Genomic DNA, 27,033 nt, shown 5'->3' on the forward strand with positions numbered 1-27,033 from the left:
CTTGGAGTTTCTCCGCGATATTCACGTTCTGCAGAAAGCTAAGTATCTCGAGTAAGATCTTGCCAAGTTCCTTGATGTTTGGGTTTGAAAAGCATGATAAAAGTCCTTTAAAAATACTGGGCACAGAGCTTCTGTTATTTTTGACTTTCTCGCTGTAGGAGGTTTTGTTGGTTACCTGAGCAGGACGATTGTCACATTGGGATGTTGCGGAAAGTTCTCCGATGTCACCTTCGGTGCAGATTGTCGCTGAATTTTTTGTGGTGCCTTCTGAAATTTCCTCTTGTAAGCCTCACATCTACGAAAACTGCTCACATGGTCCTTTCCACAGTACATACAGCACAACTTCTCTTCAGGTTTTTTGGAGCATGTATTGCTCCGATGAGCTCCACCGCATTTTACACAGCATTCTGGGTTGTTACACATGTGCTAAGTGTGACCAAAGGCATGGCAGCGGAAACACTGTGCAGGCTGTTTCCTTGGCTTGTATTTTTCCACACGAATATCGAAGCTGAACATATTATTCAGCCGATGGATCTGCTCTTCATCAATGTTACGCTTCGGCTCGATAAAGAAAATCGGGAGCTTAACTTTCCGTCCTTCTTTCTGCTCAGAAACTGTTTCACTTAGACGACCGGTAACTTTCTTCTTATCAGGTCATTCTGGATAGCCTCCTCCTTAATAGAGGCAGGGAGGTCCTTAATGATCACTCTGATGTTCCTCTCGCTTAGCAGTTGAAACGTATGAAAAGCAGTTCCTTTATCAGTTAAGATTTTCATCATTTTCTTAAAATCACCTTCGCTTTTAACATACACATGAATTGTTCGCATCTTAGTGCTTGATTCATATCCGGCATCACAGTTTTGCTCGAAAAGTTTGTTGATTTCCAACCAATCAGGAGTGTCGCTAGGGAGCACAATCTGCGGGGGTGTGTCAGCTGCTGGCGCTCCTCCTTCCTCCTTCTCTGTGCTGATTTGATGTAATGCCTGGAAATGGTTACTTTGTGAAACTTCAATCTTTTCCACATTTTTCTGCACCTTCACTGTTTTTTTGAGTGATTGCCATTTCATTTCTGTCTCTCCTTTATTTTCCGCATGGTTATCAGTCTTCTCAGAAGTTTCTCATGTTGAAATCTTCTTGCCATTCCATCCATTCATTAACTCCTCAGTGGTTGGCATTCTGCAAAATTCTTCCCAAGAAGAGGCTCCACGCATTCTGGCCATTTGCGTCAGTAGATCCATCCCTTTTGCATTCGGCAGGTTATCCATAGACTGACTACTAGAGGGTTCTTCACCTTTCACAGCCATTACTTTTGCCTTCTTGCTTTTATTTTTCTTTAACTAGAAATAGAAATTCTAATAGAAAATTCTCTTTCCTCAGCGGGAAGGTCTTGTTTGACTGGAACAAGACTTCAGACTCTAGTTTGCTAACTTCCACATCCGAACCGTTGTTTCTCCAAAAAAGACATCTTAATTTACCCAAAGGTAAATACTTAAGCAAAAATTCAATCACTGACCACCTACGGTTACTGGGTCAGATACATAGTAAAAACTATGAGAGATCCGCTCTGCGAACTACACACCTGCAGTCCTCGACTCACTCACAAAAATTAGCACTGTAAACATTAAACTTTCCAGATTTAGAAGAGCAGTTTGTAATAAAAGTTATCCCTGAGGTTTTTAGAAGAATAATTTAAGACACATGGATACAATGAACAATCAACAAGCAGGACATTGTTTGTCAACAAGAAAACTAGGAAAATACACCTGGCATTCTCAAAACCCATGATAAGTAAAGTGTCATCATATTGGAATGATGCTATATTTGCAAAAATGTTGAAATTTAGTATATAATTGGGGCCTACAGATGGATTAATAGGTGGCAAAATCTGGATTAAGAATTGAATTTGAAAAACCTGTTGCCTACTGTTAAGCAAGGGAGTGGAGGCGTAATGTTTTGGGGGATATCTTACTGCCTTTGGAATAAGAAAATTAATGTTTCTTGAAAATAATATGGATTGTGATAAATATATACATATTCTTAATGGAAACCTAAAAGCATTTGTGTGAAATCTTCAAATGCAAAATACATTCAAGTTTTATTAGAACAACAAAATTTCTTGATATTCTTTAAATCCTATGGAATATTTATGGAGTGAGATGGAGAAAGAATGTGGATGGAAACATATTTCTTTGAAAGTTCTAGAAGCAATTCCTATGGAGGAACCTTACAACATTCTTACACACTTACACACACACACACACACACACACAGAAAAAAAAAAAAAAAAAATTGGATCATGAATAGTGTAATTTTAATTGAACGATATCCAATAAAGTATTGAATATCCCATTATTTTTATGTTTTTATTCAATATGAGCCATTTATTCAGAGTGCATAAATAGTTATGCGAGTTAATTTTGAGAACTTTTTGAATAAATTTTGTTTTAACTAAAACACTTCAAATAACTTTTTTCAAAACCAGTAGGTTATGTGAAAGAAAAATAATGTGGTTTTGCTAATATTTAGTAACTAATATTTGAAAATAAAACTAAAAAATTCAAATGTACAAAAAACAAATGTGAACCACTTTATATTGTATTGTATTTTAAATTTGATATCAGCAATGTTTATCATGGCTAGAATGTTCTGTTTAATAGTTTGATTAGCTTGGAGAAGAAACTATTAGTGACATATTGCAAAAACATCCTTTTAAAGATGCCTGGACATTTTTGACACTTTATTTCACAACTAATCTTTTATGATCTAAAGATAAATTGCAGTTGAAAAAAAAAAAGTATGTGTTATTTAATCATGGTGCATTAAGAAAATGTATGATACATTTAATTAGTATAAAAGCGATCTGCCGATGAATATGAAATGGTTCATGAGTTTTCAAGAGAAAATAATTAGAAAATTATTCTGATGATGTAGTTTAGAACACAGTAAATAGTGTCAAAGTATATTTTATTATCAATACGTTATTTTTTAAACATTTTTTGACTTCATTTCTCCTCTTGATATTGTCCTAAAATTTCAAGACATTTATGAATATTCAGTATTAATTATGATGCATATTTGATAATAGGCTATGTTAATATTTCTGCCAAAAACTGATAATTTTTCTTACTTTATGAGTGAATTATTATGTGCATAAATATAATTATTTTATAATATGTCCTTAATATAATGACTAACAAAATTACTGAATTTTGAGTTATTCACTTAACTGATATACTTTTTGATGGTCATCAATGAGCTTAGTTCGCATTTCAGTTCACCACAGTGAGCACAATTGAACACAGCTCACATTACAAATATGACTGACAGATATCGTATGTATTTGGGGAGAGAGAATTTCATAATCTCACAACAGCTGAAGGGTTAAAATTAATTCACTGTATTTTATTACATGAAATTTATCTTGTTTAGAGAGGGGAAAATATTGTCATGGTTACATTTTATAAGCACTGTGAAGGCATTCTCCATTGGGTCATCGGAATATTTTCATATTTTTCACTTTACAAAATCTTAAATGAGTGGGTAAAGTAAGGATTTTCTAGCAGTTTTTAAAGATGCTCCTTGATGGGAATTATATATTAAAAAGTTATTAAAATTGCGATGCTATTTATCATTTGTCTTTAAACATAATCATTTATTAAAAATAATTTTTTGAATTTCCTTTTAAATAGTATCACTATTTTTTATGGATTTGTACTTATTCTGTGCTTTGACATTTGGATTTTTATACTCTAAGGTATAACTTGGATTTGCTGACTTATAATCAACCAATTAAAGAAGCTCTTCATAAACTGCAAATTGAGCATCCTTATATTAAAGCTGTTCTTATGGGCTCTCGCCGAACTGATCCTCATTGTTCTGATCTCAAATCTTTTCACATGACAGATGATGACTGGCCACAGTTCATGAGAGTTAGCCCCCTTATCAATTGGAGTTATCCGCAGGTGTGGACATTTTTGCGTTCTTTGGAAGTGCCATACTGCAGTTTGTATGATAGAGGGTAATTTGTAAATTTTTTTCTATCATATATTTTAAAATAATGCCAGAAAATAAAATCTATAATTTGTTTCAACAGAATCTGTTTTTTTTTTTTAGTTTGCTTTTGTGCAGTAAATTGTTTCATATTTATTTATTAGTAAATTTTGTTAGATATATCGGTGCTTCTTTGTTATAGTGACAATCAATCGAGATATCTCGGCAAAATCTTGCGTGTTTTTATACCTTACTACATAGTCATATCTTGGCACAATGTTGCATTTTTGCTGTTGCCGCATTTCTTATATTATTCATTTTTAATGAGGTTTTTCAAATTCATATTATTTATTTAAATGTTTGTTCATTGCTTTTTTTTTTTCTGAATATGATGCTAACAATCCTTAATTTACCAAGTAATGAAGTGGATGCTATATTATTTTTTCAAGAAAGAGGTTTTTACCTGACCAACGAGTATGTGAAAATAGCCACAACATGAAACCATTTGGAAGCGCAATGTTAAAAACTGCAAAAAGAAGAAGGGCCTCCATGTTGGAAATTGGTTCAGCAGTTCCAGAATATCATTTATCACTGCTATTAGATTTATGTATTGTTGGGCAGAGGAGTTGACATCCATTAAATGGTGTAACTAACAGCGTACGAGTATTACGTGTGAAAGTGGTGCAGTTGAGTGGAATAATTACATGTGATAAAATAACATTAATAAGGATAAGGATTCTTAAAACTATTCTTAGGAAACTACATGCGAATATAATTGTTATTATTATATATTGTGTTATTTATTTTTACATTCGAGCTTGGCGAAATTATAACAGATCTTGGTGCAAATATATAATTGTCAAATATGGTTTGGGGCAGCTGTAACAAAGAAGTACTGATACAGTGCTGAAAATAAGAAAATTATTTTTGCTAGTGTGATTCATTTAAAATGAGTCTTTTTATTTCTACTTATACCACTGCAGTACACAGTTCTGTATTTATCTGTAGAAGTTCTTCCCCACCAGTGCTTACATAAAATATTGCCCGATCTGTTCATAATATAATGTAGAAAAATATTAAAATTATTACTACTTATAAGTTTAATGTTGTCGTTTTCATTGAATCTTAAAATTTTGAATTAAATATGCATTCTGTAATTTTTATAATCAGGTATATTATGACCTAAATTTAAAGTGTACCTAGTTCAAATAGATTAAAAATTATTTAATGTTTATAGGTTATAATTTTGAATTTAGAATACGTTTACTGTAGTGCATTTAAAATGGCAATTGATGATTTTGGATGTTACTATGTTTTGGAAGTTAATATTTTTATTTGATGTATTTTAGTTAATGTTGATTTTGTATATTTATGTGCTCCTTTGTTCAAAAAGTTCATGTAAAATATTTGTAAGGCAGTTCTGTCTGAAATGTAAAAATTATTACCTGCTCAGGTTTGATACAACATCCTTTCAAATATTACTTTAATTAATACATTGCATGAAATATTACTTTAATTAATACATTAATATATTAAATTATACTCATTTTGTACACTTGCTCCTTTGTTCAAAAGGTTCATGTAAAATATTTATAAGGCAGTTCTGTCTGAAATGTAAAAATTATTACCTGCTCAGCTTTGATGCATCCTTTCAAACATGTACCTTTGCTGTAATGTTTTTGATATTCTTGAAGGCATCAAGAGTGTGTGTGTATCTGTCATAGTCTGTCTGAAACTGTTGATCACATAGAAATATAGTGATAAGTGGAGTTAGAAGCGGATAAATCTAGAAATTAAAGAGACAGTTATGACATGTTATAGGGATCTGTTTCTGATCAAAGAAACCCAAGCTTCTTTGCTTAAATGTTCTCTACTGACAATAAAGCATCATGCTGAATAGTTGAAAGATGCTATAACTCTGTTTGTACTGCAACATGAAATATATTATTCCAGATGATGTTCTTTCATATATTTCTTTTATAGGTAGTATGCTAATGCCATCTTGCAACCTAATTCAAATATTGATAGCTTTATGAACTTGGCATGGCTTTTCTACAAAGAGTTTGAACAGAGAAATATTGAAATTGATTAATCTGTTAAAAGTTTAATTTTATTACTGTTATAGGTATACATCTTTGGGTTGCAAACACAATACCCTTCCTAATGACAACCTTATGCATTCAACAAAAGATGGTAAAACTTATTACCTGCCAGCATATCTCTTAAAAAATCCTGAGGAAGAAAGAGAAGGTCGATCTGGCTGCAGACCATAAGAATTTAGGTAGCTCTTAATTTTTTAATTGAAGTTAATTGAAGTAGATACCATTAAAAAGAGATTATTTTTAGTTTAATTGTTTTGCTTTTATTTTTATTCATAAGTATAACACACATGCTTAAGTACAAGTTTGTATCAAATTTGCAATTTGAGATTTGATTTGAAGTTGTGTGGGAAGTTCATGATTTCAAATTTTATTAATAAGTATTCATTTTTTTTCCTGTTAATATTTTAAATTGCTTTAAAATTAGTTCCATTAGTTAATCACAATTTCTCCATTTCTGTTTCTTAGGTTTAGTAATTTTTTTTCATTTTAATATTTTTAAAGATTAGTTACATCTCTAATTTAATCACTATTTCACCATTTCTTATATTTAGCTCCTTAAAATTTTAAATCCCAGCACTGTTGTAACATGTTAAAAAGTGTTTGTATGTTTGACCAAATTAGATACACTGGTGGACAATTGCTATGGACAGATCACAGACAGCTACATGGTGAGTTGTAAGTGTATTTGGATGCCAACTGAAATAATTCCAGAATACTAGGACATAACAATGAAGATAATTTATTGTACTCTGGATTCTAGAAGGCTTTAAAAAGTGTACAAGAAACAAAATGGTTATATTGTGCTGAATACATAAAAGTGAAAAAAATGCTATTACTATCTGCAGGCATACTGGCGTAAGATATCAGTTCAGGATATGATGATCATCATTGAGGGCGATGCAATATTCCACATTTCATGTCATACTTTGCACATTATGCATGGATGAGGGTGCCCTTGTGTATTGGCGGGCATTGTTGACCAGCAAGACTTCTCCCCAAAGTATCTCACAATTTCAGTGAGATTCGGATCTGGAGAACGTGCTGGCCATACTAATACATAATACCATACTAGGTATTGAATATCCTCGCTGTCTAGACCAGTATTTCCCAACCTTTTTTTGTGCTATACCCCACCTACTCCTCTCGAAAATTCTTATGCTCCCACTAGCTTATACATAATTTTTAATATTCAAAAAATGAAATGTTCATGAAAGAAATTTGAATGATAAGTTTTAGGGAGAAATCACTAGGAAATTTTATGAGCAAACACAGTAATTAATCTTTCAAAACATATAATGGAGAACTGAAATTTAAGTACAAAATAATTTTAATGAAAGTTTTTTCAATACTTAAAGCTGTTCACATATTTTTTAGATGATTTTCATTATATTTGCAGAAATATTTTAACTAAAATTTTTGTGTTTTAAAATACCCCATTTGAGAACCCTTATTCTTCACTATCTTTCTACACCATAATTTTCAGCACAATGAAACGTTTTTTAGTAGCGGAAGAGGTATTTTATCATATTCCTTTTGAACAGCTTTCCAAAGTCGAAGGAGAGTTCCAGGTTGATGTTTTGACAATCCGTTTTTTAAAAGTCCAAAAATTTATGGATGATACATCAGGAGTATGGCTTTGATACATGTTTCTGTTCCATTTTTTGATACATCAGGAGTATGGTTTTGATACATGTTTCTGTTCCAATTTTCCCAGAAAATTAGTGGACTTTGAGATGTGGCTGCTCACTTTGTCTTGATGCAGTTCTACTGATTGATGGCACAGTGAGTAAAGAGAATTTATTTCATATTTGAAAATTGGGTATGAAATACGTTCCTGATAATACGTGGAGTTGAACTTAACAGTTTTCTGCATTTTTTTAAATTGTTTGTCGTTATATCAAAAATCAGAAGCAGTCATAATCAATAAATCATAAATTATTTAGATTCGTTGTACCATGTTCTAAGATTTTTTCTCTTTCATGATAATAAATAGATCTCTTTTTATTTTTCTTCTCTCAGTCATTTAAATATATGCAAGATTCATCTGTTGTGGCAACATTTATCCATTTTTATATGTATAATTGTTTCATATAGAAAAATCTGCAGCACGTCCTGTTTTCGATTATATGTCGTGGAGAAAGATGATGCACATTACGTTTTTTCACCTTTTTAAGATTCAAATCAGCATTAATCACTTTATCTACAGTTGATACTGAGTATTTTAATAATAACTGTCCTTTGACTTTGATGCTTTTCTTTTAACATTACAGTTCTTACCTTTGCAACATTTGAAACATTGTGTTTTTTCCTTGGATATGTATTATGAACAATTTTTCTCTTTGATGGTTTTTTTCTTTCTTATTGACAGTATCATCTATCATTGCTTTAGATACCAAAAAAACCAAGGCTTTCACAGCATTTTTTAATAACTAGATATGAATACTTTTCTTCGGAAAGAGCACAAACATAGCCTTTAGTCTATTGCTTCTTTAAGAAGGCCATTTTGCATGAAAACCAAATTGTCAAACAGCAGACGATAATTTACACTTTCAAAAATATAGTTGCATTTAAAAAATTTTTTTCCATGCAGGCGATTTTGTTTTTATAGCAAAGCAAAGTCATCTAAAATGTGTGTGAACAGCCTCTGTATTATTTTTAGTAATTATTTATTATGTAAATTTAGTGAGATCCTTGTTGGAAAGAGATTTTGTGCCAGATTCCAATTTGGTTAACTTCAGTTTCAAGGTCTCCCTGTTTTATTATATCCAATCGATATCACCCTTTTTTTAATAGCAGCAAATCATTTATGGCCCTAAATCCACATTCAGTTAAATATGAGATTAAAATGGTTACAATAGTTCTCTTACACATTTTGTTGCATTTTTATATTTGATTTTGGCTTCATCATAAAGCCATGCCATTGCTCCTTTTAAATTGAATAATGTTTTATTTGATTCATCATTTTGCATTTCTTCAAGTTCTTCTTGATACTACAAATTTGAAATATCAGCCAAATCCATTAACATTGGCTACATCATCCAAGCGGTTTCAGATCAGAAAGTATTTCTTTCAAATTAGCGGATAAAGTTTTCAGATGATCGACAATAACATGTTTAGCGGTTTCAATCACATCACATATAAATGGAACTTTTCAGCCAATGAAACTTTTCAAAATTTTTGTTGTAAATATATGCCTGACATAATTCAATAAAGATAATGAAACTAAGTATCTTTGCTTTTGCATCGACAAAAGTTTTATTTGCTCCTTGATGTTGTTTATTTAATATATAAGTTTAGTTTCTTAAAGATAGTTTTTTAGTTTCTCAAAGATATTGGCTAAATAACTCACAGATGCCTTACCATCAATCATTAACAGATTTTTCATTTCAGGTTTGTCACTTAAAAAATAACTAATAGTATCAAATAGTTCCAAAAATCTTTTCAAGCAGTTCCCTTTCGAGAGCCACCTTACTTCAGTGTGAAGTATAAGTCTCATATAGTCTTCTTTCTGTTCTTCACAAAATAATGTGAAGAGATGTTCTTATTTGGCACTAGCCTTAATAACATTGATTTATTTTATAACTGAATTTAGTACTTCATTTAGAACAGGCAAAATGTTTTTAGTTACCAGGTTTTCCCTATGAATAACACAATGCACCAGAAGCATTTCTGGATTCTCATCTTTCATCAATTTTAAGCAACCCATTTTGTTCTCCATCAAATTAGGATCACCATCTGCAGCAAGATGTTATATTTTTCATTAGCGTATTTTTTACATCTGAATTATTTTTTAGCTTACTATGAATATCTTTGGAGGTTGTGGTGCTTTCTAATGATTTGCAGAACGTTTCTTTGGCAAAATCACCTTTATATCTTGCGTGAGTTATATGTACGGCCTCACTGTCTCTCAAAATTGATTTATCCATTTGCATAAAAAACTTTCTTGTTTTCACCTTTTCAACAAGTTGTATTTCAATATCCTCACTCATTTCATCTATTCTTCTGCTAACAATATTGTTACTTAGTGGCATAGCTTTAACATTTTTGTCATCTTTCTCTAGAACCATTTTAAGAAATGCCGATATTGATGGTTTGATTAAATTTCCCCTGTATGACTTTTTCCAGATTTAGAGATGAGTAATGAAATTTGATAACTAGCCTTAAGTAAGCCTTAAGTGAAGCTTAAGAGTATGATTAACAGTTGCATTATGAGCAGTAAATAGACTTTAATGTTACTTTTTTTGAAAATTTTTCTTTAAAATTTGAAAATAATTCAAATCTGAATTAATATGAGCATTATGTTTTGCCTTCAAATGCACCTCAAGATGACCTCGTTTTATTGATCCGTTGATTAGGCATTGTTGGCGTAGATGACCACTCATTGTGTACAGTGGGTATGAATCTGAATTTTAAATATTCCACCGAATACTGATGAACTTATTTCTTGTTTGCACCACTCATTTCACTAAGGGCTGAAAGAAATAAATATAAGCTCAATTAAAAACTTCACACCACTAAATATAAACAAAGCTAAAAGCAGCTGCTGTTGTCATTCAAGGGAAGAATAATATACCTGCTGTCAATCCTACAGTAAAAAATAAAATGAATTTATTGGCTGACATGTGCTAAAAATATCTAGAAAGCGTAATATGTCAGCTATTTAAATGCCCTTGAAAGCATTTAAATGTCCATGTCTACAGCAGAAATTCTTTATAAAGTATTTAAAATGCACTGCAATTCAAAAACTTTTTTACGTATACATCACTTACATTATTCTTTATTTTTGGCATAAAAAATGAAATTTTGAAAAATTTCGACATCTCAAAGAAAATTTGGAAATCTTAAAGTACTTTGTCCCCTTAAACTCTGGATGTGACTATTTTCAAATTGCTCCCTTAACAATCAAATTACCTCCTCTGTGGGATGTGGGCTTCACGTTGGGAAACACTGTTCTAGAAAACCCTGGAGAGTGACTGTTCAGTTACATGTTATATTGTAATCCATGAAAACAAATTTATCACCAACAGCACCACAGAACATCATTAGTGTATTGTAGGCCAATCCTAGTCCTGCAACCGCTTGTAGGGGTGTGTGACCATTGATCATAATGCCAGCCCATACAATGATACTGCATCTTGGACATCGGTCCTTTCCTGGATATTTTCTTGGTGATAAGTACTACTCTCATGTCAGATCAGTTGGTGTTATAATCTGGTAACAGACTGAACCTACTCACATCTAAGAATAGTACACAAGCACACTTCTATTAAGTCCAATTACGATGCTTGCCTTACCATTGCAAATGGGTGGTGTGTTGCTGTCTGGACAATGGAATGAATACAACAGGATGGCTGGTGCATAGTCCTCCTTGATGCAAATGTCTGACTGCATTTTTTGGGAGATTTGCTTGCCAGTAGCAGCAAGTAACTGAATTGCTACCTCAATAGCTATGCTATACTTTTTTTTTTTTTTTTTGTCGATAGCACCATGTACCTATCTTCTGAAAATGTCATACTACGAGCATGACCTCCCACATGACATTTGCTACACATTCCATTCTTCTGAAATGATTTCTAAAGTCTTGAAACAACACTGTGGCTGACATTGAATTCCCTAGCAACATCTGTAATTTTTGCCCTTCTTCAATCTTGTCAATAATACTGCCATGGGTAAAATCATCTAAGTGATGTTGGGAAGACTACCAAGGAAGACTATAAGTTTGTCAATTGATTCTTTCATGTTAATGAAAGAATTAATGTTCTTCATATAAATTTTACTTTTGAACGACAAAGGTCACATCAAATCCTTTATGTCTGTTATCAACACATCATGTGATGAACAATTTCGGCAATCGAAAATTTGCATATGCACAACACGTCTTACTGTATTAAGCTAATTTCCACATTTTCCTGCCTTCCATTTTGTTATTGCTATAGCTACTGTCATCTGTCCTTAGCAGTTGCCCACCAGTGTATATGATCAGTAGACCACCATCTTAAGAAAATCTGAAGTGGTTAATGTCACAATGTCAGATGTTTCAATTCCAAATATGAAATTACCTTTAATTCAGGTTCTCTAATTGGTAGTTTACCTGTGGGTTAAAATACCAGTAGTATTCCTGTGGGCTGTAAGTTTGTTAATGTTTTCACTGCAGTTGTAGCATTTTCAGTGCATTTTAAATACTATACAGTTAATGTTTTGTTTTAGCATCATTATTAACTGCTTTATGCCTTCAGTTTTATGCACATTATTTTCTTTATGTATCAGTTTGGCTTTCTTCCTTTATTTTCATCTTGCATATAATTAATTTTATCCTTTTGTATTTATTTTATTTTGCTTTTGTGCTATGATATTTTCACCTTTTGTAGCCTGCATATTTAAATAATGGTTACTGAAATTGTGAAGTTAAAAATATTGATTTTTACCACTTAATTCTCTATAATTAATGTATTATAATAAGTTCAGATGAGCACTAGAAGCAACAAATCATAGGTCGTGTAGTATGTAGTATCATATAGTCAAATGGTAGGCACCATGCACATCTGATGTTTTTTGGTATAGTGGTTCATAGTCAGTTTGAAAAATGTCATCATGTTCTAAGTAAGCCTTGTGCAGATATGGACAAATAGCTTCTTAGACAAAAATACTCCTATCTAAATGCAAACTGTTATACATGTAAATCACAGATTTTTTTTTTTAATGTAAGTTATATGATAAAAATATAATTTCTAATTTATTTTCTCTTTGCCTGTTGACAATGGTTTTCTTAGTAAAACTGTGTAGCAGGAGCAAATTTTCTAAATGCAAGTGCTTGATGCAGTCGAAAACAGAATTTTGCAAAGTATTACTAGTACCAAGTTCAGACAATATCTGTTTCCTGTTCTTGGGAAAGTAAATGAATATTTTGTTTTAAGGATATTCTATAATCTGTTAAAAAGTTTCATTAATGAATATTTATTAGAATTTGTGATTATTATATTACTTTTAAGAATAGTTTAAAAGGTTTCTAATTTAGTGACTCATATGAGGAAAGGATTTGTTTTGAATATTTTCAAATATGACAAATATTATGTTTTATAATTAAGCAGTATTATCTTTTTGTATTTTAGTGGAATATTAATTCAACCATTTGGCAGTAAAATTTAAAGATAGAGTTTGGTTGGATTCAGTTATAAAATAAATGTGTATTTAAATCATAACACAGATTGCTAACTATTAGAATGATCTTTTATATAAAATATTCAAATGTTTCTGTTAGCTTTTATGTTATTTATTCTAGTCCTTTCTTTTGCTATGCTTTCCAATATTTATATTGAGATTTTAATTTTCTCTAACAATTTCAAGTACATTGATAAAGGAAAATATGTGCTTGAATTTCTGTATGAGAAATTCATTGCATCTACAGAAGAGAAATAATAATGAATAAAAAAATGTGCTAATATCATATGATGTGACCACTTAGGTTTACTTTCCTCAAATATACAGGATTATTCATTAGTTATTTGGACATTCCTGATATCTCTTTGAAGAATTTGAGTATAAGTTTAGCTGTTGAAAGAAGAGTTTTGAAAGATAATTCTGGTTATTTATTGGATCAGATATGATCAGTTATGGTTTAAAAAAGGTAGCTGGATGAACCTCAATGCTGGTGTGCTGTTACCTAACTTGCAGCAGGACAATATATTAAAGGTGCCATTATTTTGTTTTTCTGTAATTTCATGCTTTTTTAAATGATTTCATATCTATGAATCAGCTGTGCAGAGACCTGGTTGTTGAAAGATTATTGAATTTTATAATGACAAGTGCATGGCTTTATTATGTAAGCAGAGTTGACAAGCAATTGCATTAACTGTAAGAGCAGTGGTTGCTATAACAGTTGAAAACTCTAGATTTGCAAAGACTGCATTGGATTTGTGGAAAGCATTGTATGTGTGGCGGTCATAAATTTGTGTTCCTTTAACCTTTCGGGGATGGCTACTAGGTATGTATGGCAGACAGGAACTCATTTAGAAGATGTGTTATCACAGTACATCACAAAGAAGTCACCATAGAAGATTAGTGTCACATAAACACAGTTGTCTGAGAAATGTGTGTTGGTAGTATTTGACATTCCTCTTCTTCACTATCTGACATTATATATTTTGATTTTTGGAATGCAAACTATTTATTTTTGATTGTTTATTTTATTATAATTTTGCCCCCTTTTCCTTAAGAGCATATGTTTCTGATATATAGACAAAAGCTCACATCTCTCCTTCAAAATATTCTAGTGCAGACTTCTGTTCAGGGGCAGGTATAATTTTTCTTAGATCATTTTATTATTTTATGTATTTATTTATTTATTTATTTTTGTATAAAATGTTAGATACCAAAACAGAAACATTAGAATGAAGGCGAGTATTAAAATCCACTATGTTGTCTGTTATAAGATGATTTTTTACTTTTGCTGAAATAATTAGCTAGAAATGAAAGGGCAATACATAACAAAAATTCTAGACTTAGCTCTGAATTAAATGATGAAATTGGCTTCACTGTTCAGAAACAGAATCAATAAATGAGATATGTACTTATGAAGGCTGGTTGTGTGTAATAAAGGATCTCTTTCATCATCACATTCTAGGATTAAATTCTGACATTACATTATGAGTTAGTTTTTTTATGTATTATGCAGCAAAATACATTAAATGTATTTCAGTTTTGTAAAGCAATATTTTTATCTAAAATGCCTCAACTTTAGCAGTGGCAGTAAAGAAATATTTGTTGTTACATTAATAGATATAACAGTTAATGTCTTAAAAAGAAAATAAATAAAAAATAATTATTTAACATTTTAAAAGGATGCTTTTATATGGTTTAATGTAAATTAGGCTTAGTAGCAAAATTCTGCCCTTAAGGGGGAAATCATTTGTATTTTCTGTCTTAGATAAGCAAAACAATTTTCCCATCTTAAATATCAAAGCTAGAAGAAAAGAACTGAAATGGAGTCATCAGCACATGAATTGAGAAAGAGCTGAATAGTCTGACATGTTGCTTATAAATGAGTCCAGATTTGTGCTGTAGTCCAAGCATGTGAGGACTTGGGTAGAAGAAGAAATACAGAACAAAACCAGTAGTGTTATTTAACACCGTGTGTTCAGTCCCACTTTAATGATGTGGACTGAATTTTTCCTTGAGCTATTGCATCAACCTGCACATCTTAATTACAGCTACTGCAACAACTTAAAGCCATACAGAACAAATTATTGACTCCATTGTAAGACTGTGCAGTTGTTGATCTTGCAGCATTTACATAGAGAAAAATATATGAAATAATATTTTGAGAGTGAAGAGATTAATGATATGTAGTTCCTCTCCCACCCCAAACCAATATGTGCTCTGCATACTCGCAAACTACTTTCAAAGAGCTGGAACTGCCTAATTTGAGAAATGGCAGTTATTGTCCTCTGTTGTACTTAATCCGTTAATTGAAGGTACAGGAATCTCTGAAAATCCGGTACTTTTGAATCCGGTACTTTTAAACTCTGGCTGTAGGCATGGCTGAGAAAACAGTAATGGCTGAGGGTGAAGGGCTTGATGAAGCAGATAACAAAACTGAACTGAAGCTTCACCATCTTTATTTTTACACATCTTAAATCATCTCTTTGGTAGAAAAATTTACTTTTCAACCATATTTCAATACAATAACTTTTTATATACACAGATAGAGAGATACTACACCATTTCAGGTAGGAAAGCATAAGTGGTGCAGAGTTGTTGGCGCATAGCAGAAGTTGAGAAGGAAAAAAGGGACGTAATTCCTCGCATATACTACGCAAGTGCAGAAAGTATTCTAAGCTATTATTGGTCAATATTAGTTTTAGTTACCTTTTTCAAGCAGTGTTATGTAATTTGGAATGATCTTGCATTTGGGAGAATAGATGAATTTAGGGGAGAGCACCGAATCTAGAATCGTTAATTTTGAGGTTGTCAATTATGTTTTAAAGCAGCTGTCATATTTTGTTATGTCTTACATACACATATGCCTAAATATATTTTATTTACAATCAAATTATTTACTTTCTTTTGAAATTTTGATTGATCAAAGCATCCTTTTTTTAAATGAACTTTTGTGTGCTGAACCTTTCTGAAAGCTGTGTATTTGCCATATGTATTATGTATGGATTGATTGAATGGGCAGGTGATTAGGGCAGAGTGCACAAGAATTATTTTCTTAAGAAAGGTACAGGGAAATTGGCTTATATTAATATTATGTATGGAATATTTTTATTTCTTGTATTTGTCATTAAAAATTGCCGTATTTTTTTCTAATTTTGGATAATCACTTCCAAATAAATATGAAAAAATGTCTGAAACTGCATCCATGTTGTTTTGCTCTTAGAACTTTTATAATAATTAAATTTGATGTAGTGTGATTTGAGTTTACATTTTCTGCTAAAATAATTTCAGAAATGTGAATTTCATTATTAAATTTTAATGTGTTGCACATTTGTGCATTCTCATTGATGTTTTGTTATATATTTTTTTGCAGTAATGGCTTTAAAAACTGGAGGAATTCAATCCATATCCCTTAAGGAAGTTTGTGATGCTTGTTGCTTTCTAGCAAATATTATCGAAAAAGTTATAGATAAAAATTCTCTGGCTTTAACAATTTCATCAACTGGTCATTGTATGTTTACAAAATCTAGTTGGAAAGTTTTATCTGAATCTTGCTTTTCTGATCCTTTATTAAAAGTTATTGTTAATGCTGTAAATAAGTATCATGAAAAAACTGGCGAAGATAGTAAGATTTTTATATTGCTCTTGAAAGAAATTATGTGTAATTTTGAAAGCATTGTAAATGTTAATGATGATAACTATTTGAGGAAAATAATATCACTAGAAATTAGTGATCTGATGTCTTATTTACCATGCATTTTTTCAAATATGTATATATCATCTGCTGTTAGTTCTGCTCCTCATTTAGATTTTAAAAAATTTACCTGTGATTTGAAAGGAATTGTGCTTACGTTTTTGCAGTCTAAATTTTCTCCTTCTGTTGCTAAAGCACTATGCAGTTTAATTTCTGAATTTATCTTGAAATGTGTTGGTGACTGGCATTTGTCAAAAAAAGTTTTAGAATATTTAATAATAAATTTTGATGCATTATGTTTTAAAGCATCATTACCACTATCAGCATCACACATTTTAAATGGTTTCATATTGAATCAGAAATTAAGATTTCTTGATATGGGCAATGCTAATTTTATTATTGTATATGACTTAATACAACAAGTATCTCCAAATGAAGCAACTTGGGAAGCTGAATGTGAATCGCTTCCTTTAAAATTAAGTACTTTATATTTGAATTATGAGGAAATGCTAAATTTTGTAAAAATACAAAACATTGCTGTAATTTTTACGCCATGTACTGTTAATGCATATTTAAAATCATTGTTTTTGAAAAACAATATAGTTGTGCTTGACAGCATAGTGAAAGAAGATATTGAGATAATTTTGTTTTACACCGGTATCTCTCCTTTGAAGTTCTTAAATGAGACTCTGGAACCAAGGAACATCGGCCATCTTAAGAGTCTTAGAACTGTACATAGCGTAAAACAACCATGCATGCTCTTGGAGTTTTCATCATCATTAAAATGGTTTAATCTTAATCATATTATGCTTTGTGCACCATTTGATGCTGTATGGAAAGAGTATTATTCTGAATGTTATAATTGCTTAAAAATTGTCCATTTGTGGTTATTTCCTGAGAAGGTTAATTATTGTTGTAGGAAAAAAAGATCTGTATTTGTAAATAATGAATTTCACTTAGAAAATAAAATTTGTTCAAATTTATTAAAAGTTGATCATAATATTGTAGAATATCTTTGCACTGCATGTTCTGTATTAAATGAAAATTCTTGTAAGAATGATGGAAGATTAAATTCTGAGTATTTACATGACAATGAATCAACTTCTCAATACTGTCCGATTGGTATGTCATATCCATTTGGATTTTGGGAAATTTCACTTAAAATGACTCTTGCAAAATTATTAAGAAGTGAAAAATTGCCCTTTAAAAATTTCCTTGAAATTATGAATTATGCATTATTAAACGTTATTAGTATAACATTAAATATTTCATGTACTTGCAATGATGATATCAGTGAAAGCTATTGTACATTCTATGAGAGATTTAAGTCTAAGGTTTTAAATCCTTTGGAACCAGTTGTTATTAAAGAAGAGCTCATATTTCATGTTTTGGGATTAGTGCAACAATTATTAAAAATTGATGGTCTCATTTGTCAAAAATGAGTTTGATTCATAATTAGGAAATTCATTTCAGTTATTAGGCTAAAGGTGTGTTAGATCTGAAGGGCTATTAGTCTCAAAATAGCATTTTGTGTCATTTCATTTTCTGCATTGGTTTACTTTTCAAACTGTTGCCACTAAATATTAAAAAACTAAATTATGAAGAATATTCATGAATGTTTCTCGCACTGTGAAAAAACAACAGTACTTAGACCCATCAAATTTTGAATAACGTAGTCCTTCAACCAAACATGAGCACTTGGAAGCCCGAATTTTCAGTTTCAAATGTTTTATTACTTATTTCAAATTTTGTAAAATTTTAAACCAATTTTTGATTAACAAACTCAACAATTTCAAAGTGAGCAATGTACTCGCTGTACAGAAAAAAACACTTATATAGCCAATGCACAAGACTGTGTATTAAAAATTCCAAAGCTCTGCCGTTTTGCTGTTTTAAAATATTTTGTGATATTGCTGTTGAATTGAATTTTATGTTGTTTAAATATGAAGGCCATGATATTTAATAAATAAAGGTAACACACAAAACATTAAAAAAAGTCCTTTTGGGTGTAATATAAAATCTGAAAGCTTTTCAGATTTTCTTTTTACTTCCTTGTACGAAGTAAAAAGGAAGTATTGTAATCGCGAAAAGTTTCAGGCAGCATATTTCAATGAAAATATCCATTTTGACCGCTATCGAATGCAATTTAACGATGTTTTTGCGTGATATCTGTCATAAGGACAGAATAAAATACTCTTTTCCTCCAAAAAAAAAATTATAAAACTGCTTTAAAATTAATTCTGAAGAGAATTTTTCGTGGCGTCTGTATGAACGTATGTACGTACGTGCGTATCTCGCATAAGTAAAAAATGAGTAGCCTCAGAACATTGAAATTTTGTATATAGGACTGCTATAACATGTAGATGTGCACCTCGTAGTTTGGTTGCAATCGGCCTCAACAAACGTATATAAATATATTTATATATATATCCACTCTATTACCCGGCTCAGTGATCTCAGTTTCTTTACACTTATATGTTTGTAAATTGTACATTTTTTGCTTTAAAAATGATTGAATTATGTTGTTTTTATCTTCCGGTTAAAGATTTTATGTCTTTAGTAAATCTGTGTGCAATATTTTTAGAATTATCAGCAATTTTAAAGTTGTTGAATTGCCGCTAAGCCTGTTTTTAATGGCGGTCATTGATGTTTACATTTGAAACATTAGAGTAGTGGATTTGTTGCCAATCTTCGCAACAACAAAGATAACGCATTCATTTATTATTGCCAATTAAATCATGCTTAACTCTTTCTGGAATTTTTTTCGAGGAAATGAGCGTTTGAGATTTACTTCATAATTTTTCATATAGATATTTTGAGTTTTTATGTATTTTTGCCTTCTTGTGAAGTGAGAACTGAATTAATTAAATGAGAAATACTCACTCGTCTGTGAAAAACTGTTTCTTTTTTGTTTTGTTTGCTTAATTTATTTTATACATAGTTCTAGCTTTATTTAGTATTTGAATAGAGCATATGGCAACGATTAGATAATTCTTTAAATGATATACATTTTGTGCATTCTGAGTTGTAATATGAGTGAAATATAGTACTGTTAAGTGAACCTAGTGCCAGGATGTCGCTATGGTAAACAAAGTGAATTTTAAAGAATGCATTTATTCTATTGTGGTTTATGCCCTGTTGGGGAAGTAGGTTTAATTCAATCTAATAACTTTAAATAAAATGCAAGAAAAAATGCGTATAATTTAATATTCCGTACAAGGAAGTCATGTGGTGTACACATCAGATTTTTTTTTAATAGTAGAAGTAAAATTTATTTTGTTGAGAACTAGTGTGCCTTTGAGAACTAGTGTGATTTCTTCAAACTCTAGCATTGTTCCCAACATGCTATGTGATAAAATTGTGGTTTTTGAAACTGTATAAAATGTTAAATTTTTCAGAAAAAGATTTATTTATAAAATGTAATAGAGGTAATTCTTTTTGTGTGATATTTCATTAAATCGTTTTCTTTATGTAACAGGATCTTCAATAATTCATAAATTTTATTTTTGTGCTGAATGCAATTTATACTGTACTTCTAAATGGAATTTTGTTTATCATAATGTCATTATTTTGTTTATCAATGGCATCTTCTAAATGAAATTTTGTTAAGCTTAATGGCATAGTTTAAGCTACACAAGTGTCAAAGCCCGTTATTAGTTTCTCAAAAGTAAATGACTGATAAATAACTAAATGAACAACTATCTAAAGTGAATCACAGTTTGCAGTATTACTTAAAATAATGCTATAAAAATTGTAATATCTAAGATAATTATGAAACTGGCTAACTAATAATGATTTGATAGCTTGTAAACAAGCTTTTTGATAGCTGATTTGATAGCTTGCATGTCACTGTGCTTAAGGATAGTCCGAAAGTTTGAAAATGCAATATTTGTCTGAATCTATTTTTGACATTTGTGGAAGAGTCTGTGAAGATTCAGCCGATCGAGCAAATTTCCCTTAGAACGTCCTCTTATCTGTCCTTCCCCATAGGCAGTAATCTTTGTGTGCTTTGCATTAATAAATAAAATAATCCCTACTCAGTTTTTGCCAATATAAAAGTGTTTGGAAATTACAAAATAAAATTACTCAAACTTAATATCTAATTAAATATTAATAAATTTAACACCAGTATCACATAAATAGTTCAGTAACCTGAGTCATACATTATACAGTGAATTTAAATCAGTTTAGAATTCTTTTGAAATTGCATTGCTGCAGAGTGTGAAAAGTTTTCAGAAACTCCCAGTTTTTACAGCAGAACCTGTTGGTTTTACATATTTCAAGATTGGTAGCTGTAATGTTTAGTCCTCTTGCTATTATGAATACTCACAAACAAATAAGAATAATATAAACTGCAGGAAAGTGTAAATTAAAAGCATGTTTCAGTAACTATTACTTTTAAGTTCTGCATTAACAATAGATTCCAGCCCTCATTTTGAGATGATCAAATGCTGTACATCAGTTTAGATTATAAGCTTCCTAGTGAATAGGCTAGCTGCATGGGAGTGTTGTGGGTTTCCCCCCCCCCAAGTTATAATGTTAATATGAGCTGGTTTCTTACAAAATCCTATAAAATGATCCTTTTCCTTTACAAAGACATTTGCGAAGGCTTTACAAAGGATTCAAGTGCTCTACGAATGCTGGCTACAAAAACATAGAGTTTATTATTTCCTGTCACGAAAATGATAAAATTGTTTCTTTCTGAGAATGCCATAATAAATATTCATGTTTTATAGCCATGTGTTTTTTATAAAAGAATTTTATGTGAGTATGAGATATTTGATGTGCATTAATTTTTAACAATCTTCTGTAATTTTATTGTTTCTAAAATTTAATTATTATCTGCTGTTACGAATGAAAGAATTGTATTAATACAAAGCACTGCATATGATTTCTACTTAATAATTATGTGACGTGACAGATATGATATTGCCATGCTACAGCTGAAAAATACTCAATTTGGATATTTTAAAAAACATTGAATTATGTTTAAAGCATGTCAAATAATATCTTGAAAAATACTTTTTTTTAAAAGTGCAATTTTTTAAAAAAAAGTAGTTACTTGTGAATCAGAATGTGGTTACATGAAAATTTTAGAAAGCAATTTTTGTAATGCTTTATGTTTTATAAGAGCTATAAAATTAATTTATTTATATGTATAATTCTGTAATCATATATTGAAAAGTTTTATTAAATGATGCAATTTTTTAAATGTCTTTTTGGTTTAAGAACTTGCAAACATGCTGCATAAGATAGGTAAGTATGTGAAATTATTTTTAGGCTCTTTTTGTTATATTATTAAACAGTGTATTTTATAGCTGTCAAATTATTAAGCAGTCAAATTTTGTAGCTGGCAATATATATGCATTTAAGTATGTCATAAACAAAAGGGTAATGTTTCTGCTGAAGCATTTGCGTATCTCTTTTTTCCTAATTATGAATTGCAATTTAGTATCAGAATTATTTAAATCTCATATTCGATTGACTAAATTTTCACAACTTTTTTTATTGAATAAATTGGCATGATGGAAAACTAGAAAAAGAAGAACTAAAACTAAAAACTACCATTAGCAAATTAACATAATTATCGTTGTTTACTTATACAGAGTACACACTATCTAGGAAACAGATCATACTGGCTCATTGAAGATAATATATAATAAAGAAAATAAATTTCAATCTTCTCAAGAGCTGCATTTCTAGACTTTCATAAACACAAAGTCCCAAATTAAATCTAATTCCATAATCTTAAAATTAATGATACAGTTTTTATCAGAAAAATTTTTTAATATATACATATGTACAAAAGAAAATTAAAATAAATTGACATTTCTATTTTAAACCACTACAGATGCACTCAGGTGATCAATGTTTATGTTTACAAACAATGTTTCCGAAAATGAGAGAAATCAGACCATTTAGTGAAAAAAATTTAGTTCTCTCCGTGCACTGGAAGAGTTAATATCAATGTTAACACATAAAAAAAAATATTTGAGACACATTTTTGAGAACTGAAACTAAAGGCTGAATGTTAGGCAGGGTACAATTACATTGGTTGGTCATTTTAAATTTACAACCAATGTAATTGTATCCTGTCTAACATTCAGCCTTTAGTTTCAGTTCTCAAAAATGTGTCTCAAATAATTTTTTTTATGTGTTAACATTGATATTAACTCTTCCAGTGCACGGAGAGAACTAAATTTTTTTCACTAAATGGTCTTTCTCAAATTGTGTTTGATTTCTCTCATTTTCGGAAACATTGTTTGTAAACATAAACATTGATCACCTGAGTGCATCTGTAGTGGTTTAAAATAGAGATGTCAATTTATTTTAATTTTCTTTTGTACATATGTATATATTAAAAATTTTTTCTGGAGTGTTTCCTTTTACTAAATAAGAAAGTGCATAATTATTGTTTTTGGAATACTACAGCTACCCATCCACACCATACGCATTTCTTTTCTCTGTGACCTTCCTTTTTCTTTATTTTTCTCTTTGCCTTTCTGAATCATATTAATCAAGATGTTAAAATCACTGCTAATAATAGAAATAATAACAAAAGTAATAATAAATGATATTTAAAGTAAGCAATAACTAAAATAGGCAACTCATGCCTTAAAACTAAAACAATTACAGAAAAGAGCAAATAATTTAAGCAAGAATTTATAACCTTTTTTTAATTTGGAACTTGGAGTAGTAAAACTTTTTATACGCGAAGACATCCGAAGCAAATCATTCAAATACTTTCATTAGGTTACATTCCAAATATAAATAGTATAGTGACTATAAAAAAATGTGCTTGGAAACAACACTTAACACAATGTAAACGGGAGCATTTATCAGCTGACTGCGTCCATGGCACACGTTAATATAAGATTGCCCAGAAGGACTCACTGTAATGAAGACAGGAGGAGCAATTGAATTTTCTTGATGCTTGAAGATGCTGATGATAATGCTATTTATCACACAGCATTTTCCATTACTGAATTTTTGACTCAAAAGTGCATTTCACAGTTTTGCAGCGCCGTATTCTTCAAAATTAAATCAGTGTTTCCCCCCCTTCTTGAGATTGAAAATTCACTTAAAAATCGTCAATTTGATGTTATAGGAAGCCCTGTGATATTATAGGATGTCCCTACAGGCCTTTTTTTCAGCTTCGAAATCTCATTTTCAAATAATTTTGACTGGTTTATACTATTTCCTGACTTAGGATTCCTCCTCCCTGGGGCCCCCTCCAAGCTGGCCTTCTGGATCAGCGTCGTCAGATCTTGCGATTTTTCCCAAATTTGCTACTTCTGACAAACCTGTGCTACTAAAATTTATGCCTATGCCACTTTGCAAAATTTTTGCAACTTCATTATTTCCTCGTGCTACTTTTTGATGCCTAAAAAGTTTTAATGCATTATAAAATTCATATTTGTTAATATAATGTATCTATTGAAATTATTTTATTATAATAATAATTTATTTATGCTTGAATAAAAATTGGCCACTGGGAATCCTGCAATCTTAATCTACAAACACGTGTGCTTCAGTTTTCAACAGAAGTTGCTGGTGTTTTCCCTTGTTTGATTGATTTCTTTGTTTAATAACTTGGTACTAGGTGACTTGATAATGTGAATAAGTTTTCAAATTCATGTTATAGCTGCTGTGTTAATTAAAGTATAAATTACATATAACGTGAAAAAATTTAATATCACCTTTCAAAATACTCTCTCTGAATCTCCCAAGTTTAAGATCTAGTTCATTACAAAGAGTGAAACTAGATAAAAAAAGCATATTACAAGCTATGTGAATGTGAAATGAGGACAGGTAATAGATAAACAGCAAATCTGCATAATTATAGCGGGAACAATCCAAACCTGAGAAAGCACCTATTAATGGATATGAATAAATTAATTAAAAATAACAACCTAAATGTAACCGAAGAATAAATAAAGGAAGAAATGCAGAATGGGAAATCAGCAATATAATTTTAAGATATAAGTATATTTGCGGGTACTCCTTTGCGAAAATTGGCGGTACATGGATACTGAGTTTGTGCAATTCTTTGACTTGCACAAACTTGGTATCCTTCTACACGTCCACCTATTTTCACTTAAAAAAACATCAGATCCCTTAACTTGGCGAAAAATGAAACAACTTCGCGATAATACAAATACCTTTCACTCTACTCTAACCTAGAAATGTTAAATTTTTTTATGAAATTACACTAGGTGGACTCATTTAAGTTATTATATATATACACACATACGTGCTTCTTTGGTAGATGGTTGCACGGATTTTGGCGAGTAATACGACTTATGGTAAACCCATTGCTGGATAAGTTATTTATGGTAACCGATACTTTGTTGTCATTTTATTTAAAAAATAATGCTTTTTATTATGCATAAATTCTGTGTTTAAAATATTATTTATGGCTTCTAAATATTAAAAATCAATTTAATTTTGCATTTTTATTTGAAATAAAATTTTATTGTTTATGATATTTTATGAAATTTTATGTTGTGGATGATGTAATCAATGACATCACCTTAATTTAAAATAATTAGTTTTAATATCTATAAATTTAATCTAATGTTTTAAACATTATTTATGGCTATTAAATATTAAAAGGCAATTTAATTTTGCATTTTTTTGAAAAATTATTTTATTATGTATTATTATTTAAATAATTTTAATTCTAGGCGTGATGTAATCAGCTCTCTGATTGGTTATAGAATATTTGTGCATTAACGAGCTGTAATCAGCTCTGTTATTGGTTACTGAAAATTTGTGCATTGCCGCGCTATTTTTAACTGAAGTTGCTTAAAAGAGATGATTCAATTATGATTCCGATTTTTTATGTAGCACTTATCAATAAACAACAGGTTAAATGACTTAAAAAATGTAAATACACATGTTAAAATTTAAGGTGCTACTTTGGTAGACGGTTGCACGGATTTTGGCGATTTTTCTTTTGGCGAGTAATACAACTTATGGTAAACCCATTGCTGGATAAGTTATTTATGGTAACCGATACTTTGTTGTCATTTTATTAAAAAAATATTGCATTTTATTATGCATAAATTCCGTGTTTTAAATATTATTTATGGCTTCTAAGTATTAAAAATCAGTTTAATTTTGCATTTTTATTTGAAATAATATTTGATATAATTTTATGTTGTGGATGATGTAATCAATGACGTCACCTTACTTAAAAAGTAATTGGTTTTATTAATATCTATAAATTTAATCTAATGTTTTAAACATTATTTTTGGCTGTTAAATATTAAAATACAATTTAATTTTGCATTTGTTTTAAAAATGATTCTATTATGAATGATTATTTAAATAATTTTAATTCTATGCGTGATGCAATCAGCTCCCTGATTGGTTACTGAATATTTGTGCATTACCGCGCCATTTTAAAATTTTATTATTCATCTCTTCGAATTTCTCAGATTTCAAATGGAATGGATATCTCCGTTTTGAAGATGAATGTTGTTATTGGGAATTACCAAGAATTATTGGTATTGGAATAAAAAAATTGCCCTTTGTGTCCTTATTTTGGCCAACCTGTCTTTCCTAATCATAGATTTATTTATAAATTGTTAATACCGTCAGAGGAAATTTATTTTAAATTTTTGAAGGAAACCTCAGTAATTGCTTCTTCAATGAAGTGCCAGAAATGTAGATCACAGATGAAGTTGCTTAAAAGAGATGATTTAATTATGATTCCGATTTTTTATGTGGCACTTATCAATAAACAACAGGTAAAATGACTTAAAAAAATGTAAGTACATATTTTTCTTTTATTCTATATAATTGTATACTTCAATTTTGTTTTAAAAAAATCGCAGAGATAATTATTGTCACATATGTTTTAATGTTGATTATATTCTATATAACGTATTTTAATGTATTTGAATTTAATAATATTCTAATTCTTTTAAATGTTGGTATGATGGTTTTTAATTCGATATTCAATTTCAGTAAGATTTTAATCTAATTAACGTTGGCACAATGTTTCTGTAGTGGTTTTTTTTTTATTCTCTTCTTTGCTATATGAAAGTAATAATAACCTTACTTTAGTATTTTATACTCATAGTA

At 30.2% G+C, this 27,033-nt stretch overlaps 1 protein-coding gene across 7 annotated transcripts in view; it reads left to right on the forward strand.

Moving 5' to 3' along the window:
* LOC118199718 (bifunctional FAD diphosphatase/FAD synthase-like) overlaps positions 1 to 27,033 on the forward strand; it is a 54,459-nt gene that overhangs the window by 17,089 nt on the left and 10,337 nt on the right. For 2 of the 7 annotated variants that reach the window (XM_035371634.2, XM_035371635.2), the window contains exons 3-5: positions 3,755 to 4,018; positions 6,116 to 6,271; positions 16,621 to 16,757. In XM_035371634.2, the coding sequence (XP_035227525.1) occupies positions 3,755 to 4,018; positions 6,116 to 6,263 (412 nt within the window). In that variant the 3' untranslated portion in view covers positions 6,264 to 6,271; positions 16,621 to 16,757. Of the gene's footprint in view, positions 1 to 3,754; positions 4,019 to 6,115; positions 6,272 to 16,620; positions 22,341 to 27,033 lie in introns of those variants that run through there. The other 5 variants (XM_085825322.1, XM_085825342.1, XM_085825332.1 and 2 more) reach the window with 5 other exon arrangements.

This window comes from Stegodyphus dumicola, chromosome 1 (assembly GCF_044657685.1).
Source record: "Stegodyphus dumicola isolate Sdum_Otavi_A_Nest chromosome 1, ASM4465768v1".
NCBI classification, from domain to species: Eukaryota; Metazoa; Arthropoda; class Arachnida; order Araneae; family Eresidae; genus Stegodyphus; species Stegodyphus dumicola.